Below are 15,202 nucleotides of genomic sequence, written 5' to 3'. Positions count from 1 at the left end.
GATGAGGTGGGGACTTGTCCAGGGTGTACCCCGCTTTCCGCCCAAATGCAGCTGAGATAGGCTCCAGCGACCCCGAAAGGAACAAGCGGTAGAAAATGGATGGATGGAGATTGAACTTGTTATTTAGTCAGGTTTGGGACAGGTGTGCTGCTGGTGTAGCCACAGTGTGCACGTCTGATGTTGCTCACATGGGCTCCACTGAATGCTCAGGGAGTTTTTGCGTTTGCTCACACACATGAAAAATTAGAGGGAACTTTGACTGTGATTACCAGCGGAATTATTCATTACTTATCGTGTTAAGCAATGTCAGCTAAGATTTATCTGAGAGCCAGATGCAGTCATCAAAAGAGCCACATCTGGATCGAGAGCCATAGGTTCCCTACCCCTGATTTATAGGCTAGCGTATACAAATGAGTTTTAAGATGGGACTTAAATGTGTAAACCGGTGCAAAACAGCAACCGCAGGACTATTGCAGTGTTGATAAATCACTTTGCAAGTGCTAAATTATGACAATATTATGGACATATGTAGCATTTATTCTGCATGGTCATGAAGCCAGAGACGTTGAAGACAGAGACGTTAAATGTATTGGGCTTGCTAGTTTGCTCATTTAGGGGGGCAATCCAAAGTGCATCAGTTTTGTGTGCGCTATTAAATTTGCACGTGTTTTATTACATGCAAACTCTTCATAGATCAGGCTCTTTTTCCACTCAAAGTGCAAGTACGGAAATGTACACGTTGAAACAGTCCTTGCAGGTACTCATAGAAAAAAAAGACACAACATAGGGGCCATCATACCAAAATTGTATTATCGGTGCACCACCTCTCCACATATCTGTACCATTAAGTAGTCTTGCATAGTCAAGCTAGCTACTAAACGATAAAAACATCTCCCTGATGAATTGATTGATTGATTGATTGATTGAGACTTTTATTAGTAGGTTGCACAGTGAAGTACATATTCCATACAATTGACCACTAAATGGTAACACCCGAATACGTTTTTCAACTTGTTTAAGTCCACTTAAATTGATTCATGATACAGATATATACTATCAGATATATACTATCATCATAATACAGTCATCACACAAGATAATCACATTGAATTATTTACATTATTTACAATCCGGGGTGTGGAGGGGGGGGGGGGAATCACTCTGATTAGGGGGTCTGTAAACAGTCTCTATCAGTACCGGCTTAGCGTTTTTAAATTTGATTTCCGCCCACACAGATTCCAGGTCATTGTGGTTAAGATCAGTGCGAGTTATGTATTTAATATAACTCGCACTGATCTTAACCACAATGACCTGGAATCTGTGTGGGCGGAAATCAAATTTAAGAACGCTAAGCCGGTACTGATAGAGACTGTTTACAGACCCCCTAATCAGAGTGATTTCTATGGGGCTCTGGAGGAGTGCTTGGCTGGGGCAGACAACGTGGAGAAAATTATAACTGGGGATCTGAACACAGATATTCAACGCAGAGATGCGCCTGTCTTCAGATCCTACAGCAAGTTTTGTAATCTGCACGGTCTTTCCCAGCTAATAGCACTACCTACAAGGGTGTGTGATTCCACCCAATCAACCATAGATCTCATTCTCACTTCAGACCGGCCTAAAATAAAAAAGATAACTATATTTAAAGCGTATGACCGTGGATGATAGAAGCAGAAAGTCAAAGATGTGGTTTGTCTGTGTGTATATTTTCAGAGCAACGATGCCTCAGGGAGCACCTGGAACTGGATGTACTTCATCCCTCTCATCATCATCGGCTCCTTCTTCATGCTCAACCTGGTGCTTGGTGTGCTGTCAGGGTAAGCATACACACAATGTGTGACCAAAAACTTGCCGGTGTTCCTAGCAGTCGTATTTGAACTCCTTAAAACACCAAGTTAAAGTAAGAATTTCACAATAAAAGCGTGTGATGTGTCTTTGTGTTTCCTTGCAGCGAGTTTGCCAAAGAGAGAGAGCGAGTAGAAAACAGAAGCGAGTTCCTCAAGCTCAGGAGGCAGCAGCAGATTGAAAGAGAACTCAATGGTTACTTGGAGTGGATCTGCAAAGCTGGTAATTGGCATCCATCAGTACTGTAGTTCTTCACATTCCAATAAAGCCTTTATACGCTTCTAAAGTGAGATATTCAGTATTTTATTCAGATGCAGAAAGGAGATGAAGGAGGCTTGTGCAGTGCAAATTGAGGACAGAGCTTTGATCTTGTTGAATAGAAAATCTACATCAAAATAACAGGTGTACAAAAATAAGGGGGGAAAAAAGGTGCAACCCCAAATAGAGTTTACATCATTAAGATTATTCTCAATATACAATGTTGAGCTGTCAGGAAATACACTTTTGTAGTTTTAAGTTTTAACTGCTTGCAGAAACCATTGTCCTTAAAAATAATTTAATTATATTGTCAAATATATTAACATATTTGTGCTCTGTGTGTTTTGTTTTTTTGTAGAAGAGGTTCTTTTGGCAGATGATGAAAATGAAAATGACTACGATGGTAAGAATTATTTTTACATTTATTGACTGTTGTTGCGGCGTCTCTTTATATGAATCACTGCTAAAGGTGAATGCTGAGAGATGTTGAGAGAGGCCAAACAATGAAATGTATTGTGGACTATATGGCATCACAATATATCACAACAATATATGAGGTTTCATTAGAACTGCCTATTCATTTTATGAGATAGTTGCAACATCATCAACAAAGCATTGATTTCCGATAGAAAAAGGCCACTATTTTGGATGAAAAGTAATAGCTATCCCGCCCTAGTTGAGCTGCACTTGTTGTTTTTTGATTAAGTATTTTGTTCAGGAGAGAACACACAGAAGATAATACAAATAATAACTGAAGAAATTAACAAATTGAAAAGAAGGTTTGACAAAAACAGACTATCTTTGAATCTCAGTAAAACTAAAATACTGCTATTTGGTAACAGTAGAAGAGAAAGTCAAATACAATACAAATAGACGGAATAGAAATTGAAAGAGTAATTGAAACCACATTTCTAGGTATAATGATTGATGATAAATTGAACTGGAAATCTCATGTAAAAAATATACAACATAATGTAGCAAGAAACACGTCAATAATGAATAAAGCAAAACAGGTTCTAGACCAGTGGTTCTTAACCTTGTTGGAGGTACCGAACCCTACCAGTTTCATATGCGCATTCACCGAACCCTTCTTTAGTGAAAAATTTAAAAAATATTTTTTTCAAATTCAAGACAAAGTTACATGTTTTTTTTACTGGTTCACAAAATGAACCGTGCATGAACATCACTTTGTTCAAACAACAAAACCAACACAGAGCATGAACTCACAACAAATTACACACCTGCAAACCAGTGTGACTTCTGCGGTTGCCGTATCCGTAATACGCCGATAGGGAGAAGTTTTTATTTACACGATGAGTCGGGTGTGTCTTGACCTCCACGGCGGAGGCTCCGCCGAACCCCTGAGGCCAACTCACCGAACCCCTAGGGTTCAATCGAACCCAGGTTAAGAACCACTGCTCTAGACTAAAGATCACTCCATATTCTCTACTGCTCGCTAGTGTTACCATATCTGAGTTATTGTGCAGAAATATGGGGAAATAACTACAAAAATACACTTCATTCATTAACGGTGTTACAAAAAAGATCAGTTAGAATAATACATAATGTTGGATATAGAGAACGTACAACCCCCTTATTTATTGAATTAAAAATACTGAAATTCCACGACATAGTGAATTTCCAAATAGCTAAAATTATACACAAAGCAAACATTAATCTGCTACCCAAGAATATACAACAATTCTTCTCAACAAAAGAGGAGAAATATAATCTTGAGAAAAATGTAATTGAAAACATTTGTATGCACGTACAACACTTAAGACCTTCAGTATATCAGTATGTGGAATTAAATTATGTAATGGATTAAGCAAAGAAATCAAACAATGTACTAATATGATCCACTTCAAGAAACTCTTCAAATTTAGAGTGTTTTTCAAAGTACAATGAAGAATGATTGATTGATTGAATTTTGATTGATTGAAACTTTTATTAGTAGATTGCACAGTACAGTACATATTCCGTACAATTGACCACTAAATCATACTTGCCAACCTTGAGACCTCCAATATCGGGAGGTGGGGGGTTGGGGGCGGGGGGCGTGGTTGGGGGCGTTGTTATTTACCGCTAGAATTCACCAACTCGAGTATTTCATATATATTTCATATCAATCAATCAATCAATCAATGTTTATTTATATAGCCCTAAATCACAAGTGTCTCAAAGGGCTGTACAAGCCACAACGACATCCTCGGTACAGAGCCCACATATATATATATATATATATATATATATATATATATATATATATATATATATATATATATATATATATATATATATATATATATATATATATATATATATATATATATATATATATATATATATATGTATATATATGTATGAAATACTTGACTTTCAGTGAATTCTAGCTATATATATATATTTATTTTATTTACATAAAAGAAATACTTGAATTATCTATCAATTAGATGGCAGTATTGTCCTGTTTAACTTCTCTGTTCATGACTGAGAAATCATTTCGGCCACCGTGTTCAATGGAGAAGTCTCTTCTACATATTTACAGGCAACATACACCTTCCCCTTCGAACTGTCCTGGATGAACTGAAATTCTTGTTTCCATTCGTTTTGGAACTTGCAAGCGTATTTATATTGTGGGAAAGCGGACGTGAGAATAGGCTGTCCCCACTCAGTCTCAGGTCCGCATTGAGCTGGAGGGGGCGTGGCCTCCAGCTCCGGCTGAATACCGGGAGTTTGTCGGGAGAAAATCTCTGCCGGGAGGTTGTCGGGAGAGGCGCTGAATAACGGGATTCTCCCGCTAAAAACGGGAGGGTTGGCAAGTATGCACTAAATGGTAACACCCGAATAAGTTTTTCAACTTGTTTAAGTCGGGGTCCACGTAAATCAATTCATGGTAGAAGAACCATGATAAAAATTCTGTATTTATCTCATCCATCTATTAATTTTTAAGATAATCTTACTCATCTAACCATATGAAATATAACTTACTTCACCGAGTATTATTTATGTATTTATTTATTTTTATTGTTATTACTTATGGAGTATATTGTGAATAAATTGAGAACAGGAAGTGAACAAAAGTTTTAGCAACTGCTATGTAAAGTAAAAGGGGTAGGATTAAATAAACTCTGCTTCTTCCTACTCCTTTTCGAGCATGTTGAATAGAGAAACTGGAAATTGTGATGTATCATGTTGTATGCATGCATGTTCGAAATAAACTCAAACTCATGAATCTGAGCGATCTGCGATGATGCGCAGAAGACACGCATGAATCTGAACGCATGATTCCCAATGAACGGAATGCCTGCAGCATGGATCAATTTAGTCAACATAAGGTGCTGCTTCCTGTTGCAGGCTCCCGCAGGAGAGCCACCAAGAACCACAAGAGCAAAGCTGAGCTTCTAAACCCAGAGGAGGGGGAGGGAGATCTGGCAGTTGGTGAGGGAACACACACACGCACGCACACACACATACACACACACATATACACACACACACACATGCTTGTATTTGTTACCTTCTTGAGACCTCTGAATAATGCCTAACTCTTTAGGACCACCTTTTCTAGATATATAAATATTTGTGGCGAAGTTGGTAGAGTGGCTGTGCCAGCAATCGGAGTGTTGCTGGTTACTGGGGTTCAATTCCCACCTTCTACCTTCCTAGTCACGTCCGTTGTGTCCTTGGGCAAGACACTTCACCCTTTGCCTCTGATGGCTGCTGGTTAGCGCCTTGCATGGCAGCTCCCTCCATCAGTGTGTGAATGGGTAAATGTGGAAATACTGTCAAAGCGCTTTGAGTACCTTGAAGGTAGAAAAGCGCTATACAAGTATAACCCATTTATCATTTAATTTGTATTTACAACATTAATAAAATATACATACTATGCAAATATAAAAAAGCTTGTAGTGAAAATTGAGTTGGAATTTCACAAGAAAAAGGTCACAATTTCACAAGAAAAACTTAGAATTTTGGCAGCGTTATAATAAAAGTTGTAATTTTACTCAACGCAAGTCAAAATTTTACAAGAAAAACTGAACATTGTGCAATATTATGATAAAAGTTGGAATTTTACTCAATAACAGTCGCAATTTTACAAGAAAAAGCTTACATTTTTGGCAATTTTATGAATAGAGTCATATTTTTACTCGACAAAAGTCACAATTTTAGAAGAAAACTTTACAATTTTGGCAATATTATAATAAGAATCAGAATTTCCCTTGGCAAAATTATGACAAAAGTCATAAATTGTCACTATTTTACAAGAACAACAAAAAAATTGGCAATATTGTGATAAAGGTCAGAATTGTATATGACAAATGTCGCCATTTTGCATTAAAAAGTAATAATTTTACATTAAAAAGTAATCATTTTACGAGAAAATATTGCAATATTACAGAAACAGAGTGAATACGAAAAATTGTTCCTAATTTTATAAGAAAAAAGTCGACACATTGTGAGAAAAAGACTGCTTTTAGTTATTTATTTATTTTTTTGTAATTGTTTTTTAATCTTCATTATTTACTACAAGTTATTACAGAATGTCTCTATATACATATTTATTTAATTTTTCTAATTAATTTTGGCCAAAGGGGGTGCATTTCAATTTCTTACACACAAGTGTTATTACATATGTTGGCCAGAAGGGGAGCACTTCAAATTTTTACACACACTTGTTATTTCATACGTTGACCAGAGGAGGAGGACTTTTAAAACTGACAGTCAATTTGAAAAATCCCTCCTTTTTGGGACCACCCTCATTTTGATAGATTTCACCACCAGGGGTGCAAATGAGACATTCTTTATTAGATGCAATGGTTTTCCTTATTGGGACCATGATTTATGTCCTAACTTGTTCACCGGTCCTCATATGGAAGGTACTTTTTCTTGTTGTTGTCTCAAAAAGGGTGGAAATACAAGAACACACACACACACACACACACACACACACACACACACACACACACACACACACACACACACACACACACACACACACACACAGAAATACAGACAAAGACAGACCACAGGTATAGTACATACAGATGCTATCTTGCATATCAGCATCACCTGACCCTTCTCTCCTTGTCTCTCCTTCATTCTCTCCTTTGCTGATGTGAATTTCTCCTCTCACGTTACCATGTTCTCTTTCTTCAATCCTCCAACTCGTCTTTCCTCCTTTCATTGGCCGTTAGCCACAGGAGAAGGCTTTGTAGGTTTCCATGTAAGACCGTATAAACTAGGGTTGTACGGTATACCGGTATTAGTATAGTACCACGATACTGATGAATCATATTCGGTACTATACCGCCTCTGAAAAGTACCGGGTCACGAATCCTTGTCTCCATGGCGACAAATAAAGTATGTTTCTTACAAGTATCATCCCTGCAGGACGAGGAATAGCTAAACATGCTTCACTACACACCGTAGCTCACCGGCTTCAAAATGTAAACAAACGCCATTGGTGGATCTACACCTAACATCCACTGTAATGATACCAAGTACAGGAGCGTATCTAGTCGATACTACTATGATTACCTCAATATTTTTTGGCATCAAAACATCTTCTTTCCTTTTTTTCTTAAATTTATATTATGTTTATAAACTCAGGAAATATTTCCCTGGACACATGAGGACTTTGTATATGACCAATGTATGATCCTGTAACTACTTGATATCGGATTGATACCCAAATTTGTGGTATCATCCAAAACTAATGTAAAGCATTCAAACAACAGAAGAATAAGTGATTATTACATTTTAACAAAAGTGTAGATAGAACATGTTAAAAGAGAAAGTAAGCAGATATTAACAGTAAATGAACAAGTAGATTAATAATTAATTTTCTACCGCTTGTCCTTAATAATTTTGACAAAATAAAAGAAGGGAAAATGACACAATATGTTACTGCATATGTAACATATTAAATTAGGAGCCTTTGTTTGTTTACTTACTACTAAAAGACAAGTTGTCTAGTATGTTCACTATTTTATTTAAGGACAAACTTGCAATAAGAAACATATGTTTAATGTACCTTAAGATTTTTTGTTAAAATAAAGCCTATAATGCAAGTTTTTTGTAGTCCCCTTTATTTAGAAAAATACCGAAATAATTTTGGTACCGGTACCAAAGTATTGGTATCGGAACAACACTAGTATAAACACACTATGCTCCCTTACTCCAGGGCTATTCAACTGTCGGCCTGGGAATGACACCATACCGGCCCCCGAGTATATCGTGAACCCCAATTTGTTCAAATGTCTATCATGTTTTTGCCAAAATACTAGGATTTGAATGTGCATCCTTTAAATGGCTAAGCAAGTGTATAAATAAGGTTACCTCATGTACGTAAAATAATACAGCAATGTCTACCGGGGAACTTCAAAAGGTTTAACACAATTGTTCTTCCGGATACTGGCGGACCTCCAAATGTGTTCAATTTTGCCATAGAGAAATCATGGAAAGTGAATTAATTATAATTGCCACTAAACTATTATTGTTGAGGTGTTTATTCCTTCTCTATTTTAGATTTTAAGAAATTTATTTTTAACTTGCTGTCACTTTGCCCTTGCTTCAGGACAATGATAATTAGCTTGTGACTGTGCAATCTATATATTGTGCAATGTCCCTATCAAATAAACAAATAATTATAACAAAAATAAAAACTGTTTGATATGAATCAGTCCTTCCAGCAATTTGTAGGATCGTGCCGATTCAAAATTCCAGCAATCCCCGTGAATTATGTGCAATTATAAACTTATGTTATTCTTTTGTGTAGGTGAGGCATGAAGTAACAGTAATTTACCTTTTTTATTTGCTCAAATTGCACAACTGTAGCTCAGACCTACATATGTTTCCTTTCCAGGCACTAAAGTAATTTAGCAACACACTGGCGTACTCACTTCCTAGTTTACATGTACTTATATATTTATTGAACCGTTATTTAGGGTAAGACAATTAAGAACATGTTTTCATTTGCAATGCTGACCAAGCAAAAAGAGGCAGCATTTACATAGAGACGTTGAAGTGTGATGATAATCCCTCATCAGCTGTAATTTACCAATGAAAATTGCCACTATAGATTGCTCTCAACAGTTCACAAAATGCGGGGGTGAATGTGTTGAAATACAAATGAATGTTTAAGATGGACAAACACTTTTCAAGCATAAAATAAACATGGATAATATCTGCAACTTGTGGACATCAGAGCAGGCGATACAGAAACCTTTGGTAGTGTTTCTTTCTATAATTGTAATGAATATCCATCCATCCATTTTCTACCGCTTATTCCCTTTGGGGCCGCGGGGGCGCTGGAGCCTATCTCAGCTACAATCGGGCGGAAGGCGGGGTACACCCTGGACAAGACAATGAGCTCTGAGTTTGTGCTTTTACTGCCATGTTGTGTCTACTTTTAAGTATGTGCTGTACACAGCGAGTAAAACATCAACACAGTATTTGTGTTCCTTTTTTTGTTGAAATCCTGTGCTTTGTGAGGTTAAGGATACGAGGAACAACCATTGATAACAACTTCATAAAATTACAATGGTTCATTTTTTTTTTTTGGGGGGGGTGGGGGGGGGGCATGGTCTCAACTCATCGCATGTTGTGTTGCAACTTTCTGAAAGCCAGTAAAATTCTGGAATTGACTGATTAATGTATTACCGTATTTTCCGGACTATAAGGCACGCTAAAATCCTTTTTTCCCCCTCAAAAATCAACAGTGCGCCTTATAACCCGGTGCGCCTAATGTAAGGAATACGTTTTTTTGAGCTTACCCACCTCGAAGCTATTTCATTTGGTACATGGTGTAATGATGAGTGTGACCAGTAGATGGCAGTCACACATAAGAGATAGGTGTAGGCTGCACTATGATAGCAATATGTGTCAAGTAAACAACACCAACATTTTAAATGTTCAATTGAAAATATAGAATATTACACACGGCGCTCAAAAATCTATCAAAATGTTTTAGTACGACTTTGGTAAGCTATGAAGCTGCACCGCTTGAAGGATTGTCGGTGCATTAAATATACAAGTATTTTTATGGTGTGTGTATAAGGTAAGACATATTATCTGGCGTTTTGTTTCACAATATTATGCAAAAACAAATTTTCTTCCCTTCTGGTATCTGCTGATCTGTATTTGGGATCTGTATAAGTCCTGAAAAATTGCGCGCGTCCACGCCGACACCGATAAGCTTCTTCTCTTTCTCTATATTTTTGTTGCGGGACATTCATCCTCCGCTGTTGCCATTTCTAATATAAAGTAGTGTAAAGTTCTTACTTATATTTTTCAGTAAACTCGCCATGAAAGCGCTAAAACATACCGGTGTAGTGAGTTTACATTATTCACCCAAGGAATTTTTGTTATCAGAGTTCCGGTCGGACGGTTTTTCACGGGACACATTTCCTGTGTTTCCGGATAATGAGATGCTGCTCCGTTATTGATTTAAATAAAATCAGAATGTCATTAAAACAGTTAGCTCCATCATTTGACACTTCTTCCACTCCCGTCCTTGCACGCTACACCGCTACAACAAAGATGACGGGGAGAAGACGCTGCCGAAGGTGAACCACGTAAATAAGACCGCCCACAAAAGGGCGCATCCGGAAGTGACTTGAAGGTGATCTGTAAAACATAATCTATGCAACATTTTGACCAAAGAACCACCATTACATGTTATGTAGACCGCAAGGAAATGTTTTCAATTAAGAAAAAAATTATAATAATATGACTCATTTAATGCGGTGTGCCTAATATATGGAAAAAAGATCAAAAATAGATCATTCATCGGCAGTGTGCCTTATAATCCGGTGTGTCCTATGGTCCGGAAAATGACAAGTAAGGAGGGTGCAATCAAAACTATGAGTCATCTCATTTTTAAGCGCCAAAAATATGCTTTATTAATGAAATATGTATTATATAAATTATTTAGCAGCCTTGTTGTCTTCTTTTCACCTAATATGCTGACATCTTGTATATTGTCACACACAATATACAAGATATATTCAACCTCGGGCTGCCTTTTTTCACTCAGTTTTGGTTTTTTTTCTATTGTTTCATCATCATGCATGCAGGTTTATTATTACATTGTACACATGATATAAATAAGCCAAGTCAAGGCTAAGATTGGTGTGCTTTCTGTACTCTCTTAGGCTCACCATTTGCCCGTGCCAGCTTAAAAAGCTCCAAACTGGAAGGCTCCACTTTCAAGAGGCGGGAAAGGCGGTTACGCTTCTTAATCCGACACATAGTCAAGTCGCAAGCCTTCTATTGGACCGTGCTGTGCTTGGTGGGCCTCAACACAATGTGTGTGGCCGTAGTGCACTATGACCAGCCAGAACCACTCTCAGATTTCCTATGTAAGTAGAATAAACCATTGGTTTTTTTCATTCTAATGGGGATTTAAGTGCCGGTTGTGTCTGCAATGCTCGAGCAGTTGTTGGCATTGAGTAAAGAAATATCTTACAGATAACAGGATGGATGACTTCCTCTCTCTCTCCTGCTAGTTTACGCTGAATTTATCTTCCTGGGAATATTCTTGACGGAGATGATGGTGAAGATGTACGGCCTTGGAAAGCAGGCATACCTCAACTCCTCTTTCAACTGCTTTGACTGCATTGTAAGCACTAACACCCTATTCTATCTATGTATCAAATGATGCAAATGATCTTAATGATGAATAGCAAGAGCTTCCATCTTGCAATAGGTGATATGTGGCAGCATATTTGAAGTGCTGTGGTCCATCATCCAGCCGGGCACCTCATTCGGCATCAGTGTTTTACGAGCTCTCAGGTTATTGAGGATCTTCAAGGTCACCAAGTGAGCATCTTGTATTAAACAGTTATTATTTATTTATTGTATACAAAGAGCCTCCCTTTGATGGTCAGGTTGAGCAAATGTAACTCTCTGTCTCTATTTTCCAGGTACTGGGCATCTTTACGGAACCTTGTTGTGTCTTTGCTCAACTCCATGAAATCCATCATCAGCTTGCTGTTCCTTCTCTTTCTCTTCATCGTGGTGTTCGCCCTGCTGGGCATGCAGCTCTTTGGAGGACAGTATGTGTTCTTTTACTTATGCCTCTTTAATTGTTTGTTTAGATTACATCTAAACAAAGACGTTTTTTTGGTTTACTCTAACTTCAACATTTTCCCATTTTGCTGACTTTCTTATCAGGTTTAATTTTGAAAATGGCACTCCTCCAACCAACTTTGATACCTTCCCGGCAGCAATAATGACAGTTTTTCAGGTAAGCAGAATGGATAGTTGGACTAAAAGGGGTGAAAGGCTGAAATAGGTATGGAACAGTTCAGAACAAGTATGCAACAATTTGGTTAATTCTATTGCTTTTACTACAACTCGTATCCATGCAAATTTGAATTTTTGGATCGCATTAATTTGTGCAGGTTTTCCTTATGTTGTTTGGATCTTGGTCTTTGGGGCTGCAACAATTCATCGATTAATTTAATTCGACTAAAGCTTAGATTTTTTTTTTGTTGCTTCAATGATTCATTTAATTAATAAAATAAAGTCTGCAAGACTGTGCTAAAAAGTGCACTTGAGAGCGGTGCACCTATGGTGATGCAGTGTGTGTGTGTGTGTGTGTGTGTGTGTGTGTGTGTGTGTGTGTGTGTGTGTGTGTGTGTGTGTGTGTGTGTGTGTGTGTGTGTATGTGGTGGTGAAATATATCAAAATGAGGGAGATCCCATAAAGGAAGGATTTTTCAAATTGACTGTGTGTCGGTTTTAAAAGTGCTCTCCCTCTGGTCAACATATGAAATAACAAGTGTGTGTAAGAAATTGAAATGTGCCCGCTTTGGCCAAAATGTATTAAAGAATTAATTAAAAAAATGTATATAGAGACATACTGTAATAAATTGAAGTAAATAATGAAGATTAAAACCAATTACAAACAATAAATTCAAAAACAAAAACTAAGAGCATTCTTTCTCACAATGTGTCAACTTTTTTCTTATAAAATTGGAAACAATTTCTCATATTCCTTCTGTTTCTGTAATATTGCAATATTTTCTTGTAAAATTATTACTTTTTAATGCAAAATGGTGACATTTGTCATATCAAATTCTGACTTATCACAATATTGCCCAGTTTTTTGTTGTTCTTGTAAAATTATGACTTTTGAATTTTGTCATAATTTTGCCCAGTAAAATACTGATTATTATTATAATGTTGCCAAAATGTTTAGGTTTTCTTATACAATTGTGACTTTTGTCGAGTAAAATTACGACTATTTTCATAAAATTGCCAAAAGTTTTTCTTGTGAAATTGTGACCTTTTTCTTGTGCAATTCCAACTCATTTTTTTATTAATGTTGTAAATACAAATCTTTACATATCTAGAAAGAGTGGTCCTAAATAGGTAGGCATTTTTCAGTGGTCTCAAGAAGGTAACAAATACAATAATGTGTGTGTGTGTATGTATGTGTGTGCGTGTGTCTGTGTGTGTGTGTGTTTTTGTATTTCTACACTTCTTGAGACATCAACAAGGAAAAGTACCTTCCATATGAGGACCGGTGAACAAGTTAGGACATAAATCATGGTCCCAATAAGGAAAACCATTGCATCTAATAGAGAATGTCTCATTTGCACCCCTGATGGTGAAATCTATCAAAATTAGGGTGGTGCCAAAAATGAGGGATTTTTCAAATTGACTGTGTTTCGGTTTTAAAAGTGCTCCCCCTCTGGTCAACATATGAAATAAGTGTATGTAAAAATTTGAAGTGCTCCCCCTCTGGCCAAAACATTTTTTTTTTTTATATGTATATAGAGACATATTGTAAATACATATCTTTATATATCTAGAAAGGGTGGTCCTAATGAGGTAGGCATTTTTCGGAGGTCTTAAGAAGGAAACAAATACAAGAATGTATGTGTGCGTGTGTGTGTGTGTTCTTGTACTTCTACCCTTCTTGAGACATCAACAGGGAAAAGTACCTTCCGTATGAGGACCGGTGAACAAGTTAGGACATAAATCATGGTCCCAATAAGGAAAACTATTGCATCTAATAGAGAATGTCTCATTTGCACCCCTGGTGGTGAAATCTATCAAAATTAGGGTGGTCCCAAAAAGGAGGGATTTTTTAAAAATTGACTGTATGTCAGTTTTAAAAGTGCTCCCCCCTGGTCAACTTATGAAATAACAAGTGTGTGTAAAAATTTGAAGTGGTCCCCCTCTGGCCAACATATGTAATACGTGTGTGTAGAAATTCAAATTAATTTTAAAAAATGTTTTAAAAATGTATATAGAGACATACTGTAATAACATTTGTGTGCATGTGGAAGCAGCAGAGTGCCAAGGTAGTTGGTTCAAAGAAGAGGGAGAAAGAGAGCAAAGGGCCCAAAGAAGACGAGGGAAGCTTTAAAAAGAGTTTGCAATCATTTAAAAGTAACAATGATATGCAGCTTGACAAGAAAACATCCTTCATATTTAAGAGCTGCAAAAATACCCTGAAAACAAGGTAAAAGTGTATTTTAGAAGCCTTCTTATTTGCTTGACTTGCATAACATGCTAACATGTGAGGACATGTTAGCATCTACAGTTTTTACATTATTGCAAACACCACTCTTTCAAAGAAAACATTTTTATTGTTAAATATATTGTCACTCAAGGTGTCATACTTTGTTTGGTTCTTTGTTTATTTCTATGACCTGGTTGTAGACTACACAGTTTGTTTAATATAAGTAATAGGTTGTAGTCACCTGATTACAACACCGGCTACCTTATGTTACCATTAGGGGTTTAACACAATAGATTTGTTTGACAATTGTTTATATATTTCACTATAAAAAGTTGATATAATAAAAAAATGTTATCGGGCCAAATAAAATAATTGGAGTTTACGGCTGTCACTCGGTATTGTCATCACGTACGTGCAGAGAGTGTGTACACAAAAACAGTCCAAGAATAGCAACAAACAATTTGCAGTCATGTTGTTGTCGTGATAAAATATACATTAAATGACAGCTAACGCTATTGATACAAATTGCTATTATTAGCGAACAACACCTAAAGCTAATGTGTGTGTGCATATGTTACGTACGTACGTCATTACGTACGAAAAGCTGTAAAAGGGCAGG

At 36.9% G+C, this 15,202-nt stretch overlaps 1 protein-coding gene across 15 annotated transcripts in view; it reads left to right on the top strand.

Annotated features, from left to right (window-relative positions):
- cacna1aa (calcium channel, voltage-dependent, P/Q type, alpha 1A subunit, a) overlaps nucleotides 1–15,202 on the top strand; it is a 212,350-nt gene that overhangs the window by 49,489 nt on the left and 147,659 nt on the right. For all 15 annotated transcript variants that reach the window (XM_062036805.1, XM_062036806.1, XM_062036798.1 and 12 more), the window contains exons 6-14: nucleotides 1,714–1,817; nucleotides 1,952–2,067; nucleotides 2,462–2,506; nucleotides 5,461–5,544; nucleotides 11,262–11,468; nucleotides 11,616–11,728; nucleotides 11,816–11,928; nucleotides 12,033–12,164; nucleotides 12,283–12,355. In XM_062036805.1, the coding sequence (XP_061892789.1) occupies nucleotides 1,714–1,817; nucleotides 1,952–2,067; nucleotides 2,462–2,506; nucleotides 5,461–5,544; nucleotides 11,262–11,468; nucleotides 11,616–11,728; nucleotides 11,816–11,928; nucleotides 12,033–12,164; nucleotides 12,283–12,355 (987 nt within the window). The remainder of the gene's footprint in view (nucleotides 1–1,713; nucleotides 1,818–1,951; nucleotides 2,068–2,461; nucleotides 2,507–5,460; nucleotides 5,545–11,261; nucleotides 11,469–11,615; nucleotides 11,729–11,815; nucleotides 11,929–12,032; nucleotides 12,165–12,282; nucleotides 12,356–15,202) is intronic.

This window comes from Entelurus aequoreus, linkage group LG25 (genome assembly GCF_033978785.1).
Source record: "Entelurus aequoreus isolate RoL-2023_Sb linkage group LG25, RoL_Eaeq_v1.1, whole genome shotgun sequence".
In the NCBI taxonomy this organism is placed as follows: domain Eukaryota; kingdom Metazoa; phylum Chordata; class Actinopteri; order Syngnathiformes; family Syngnathidae; genus Entelurus; species Entelurus aequoreus.
Note: the sequence above shows the minus strand (reverse complement) of the source record. Positions and strands in the feature narration are given on the sequence as shown.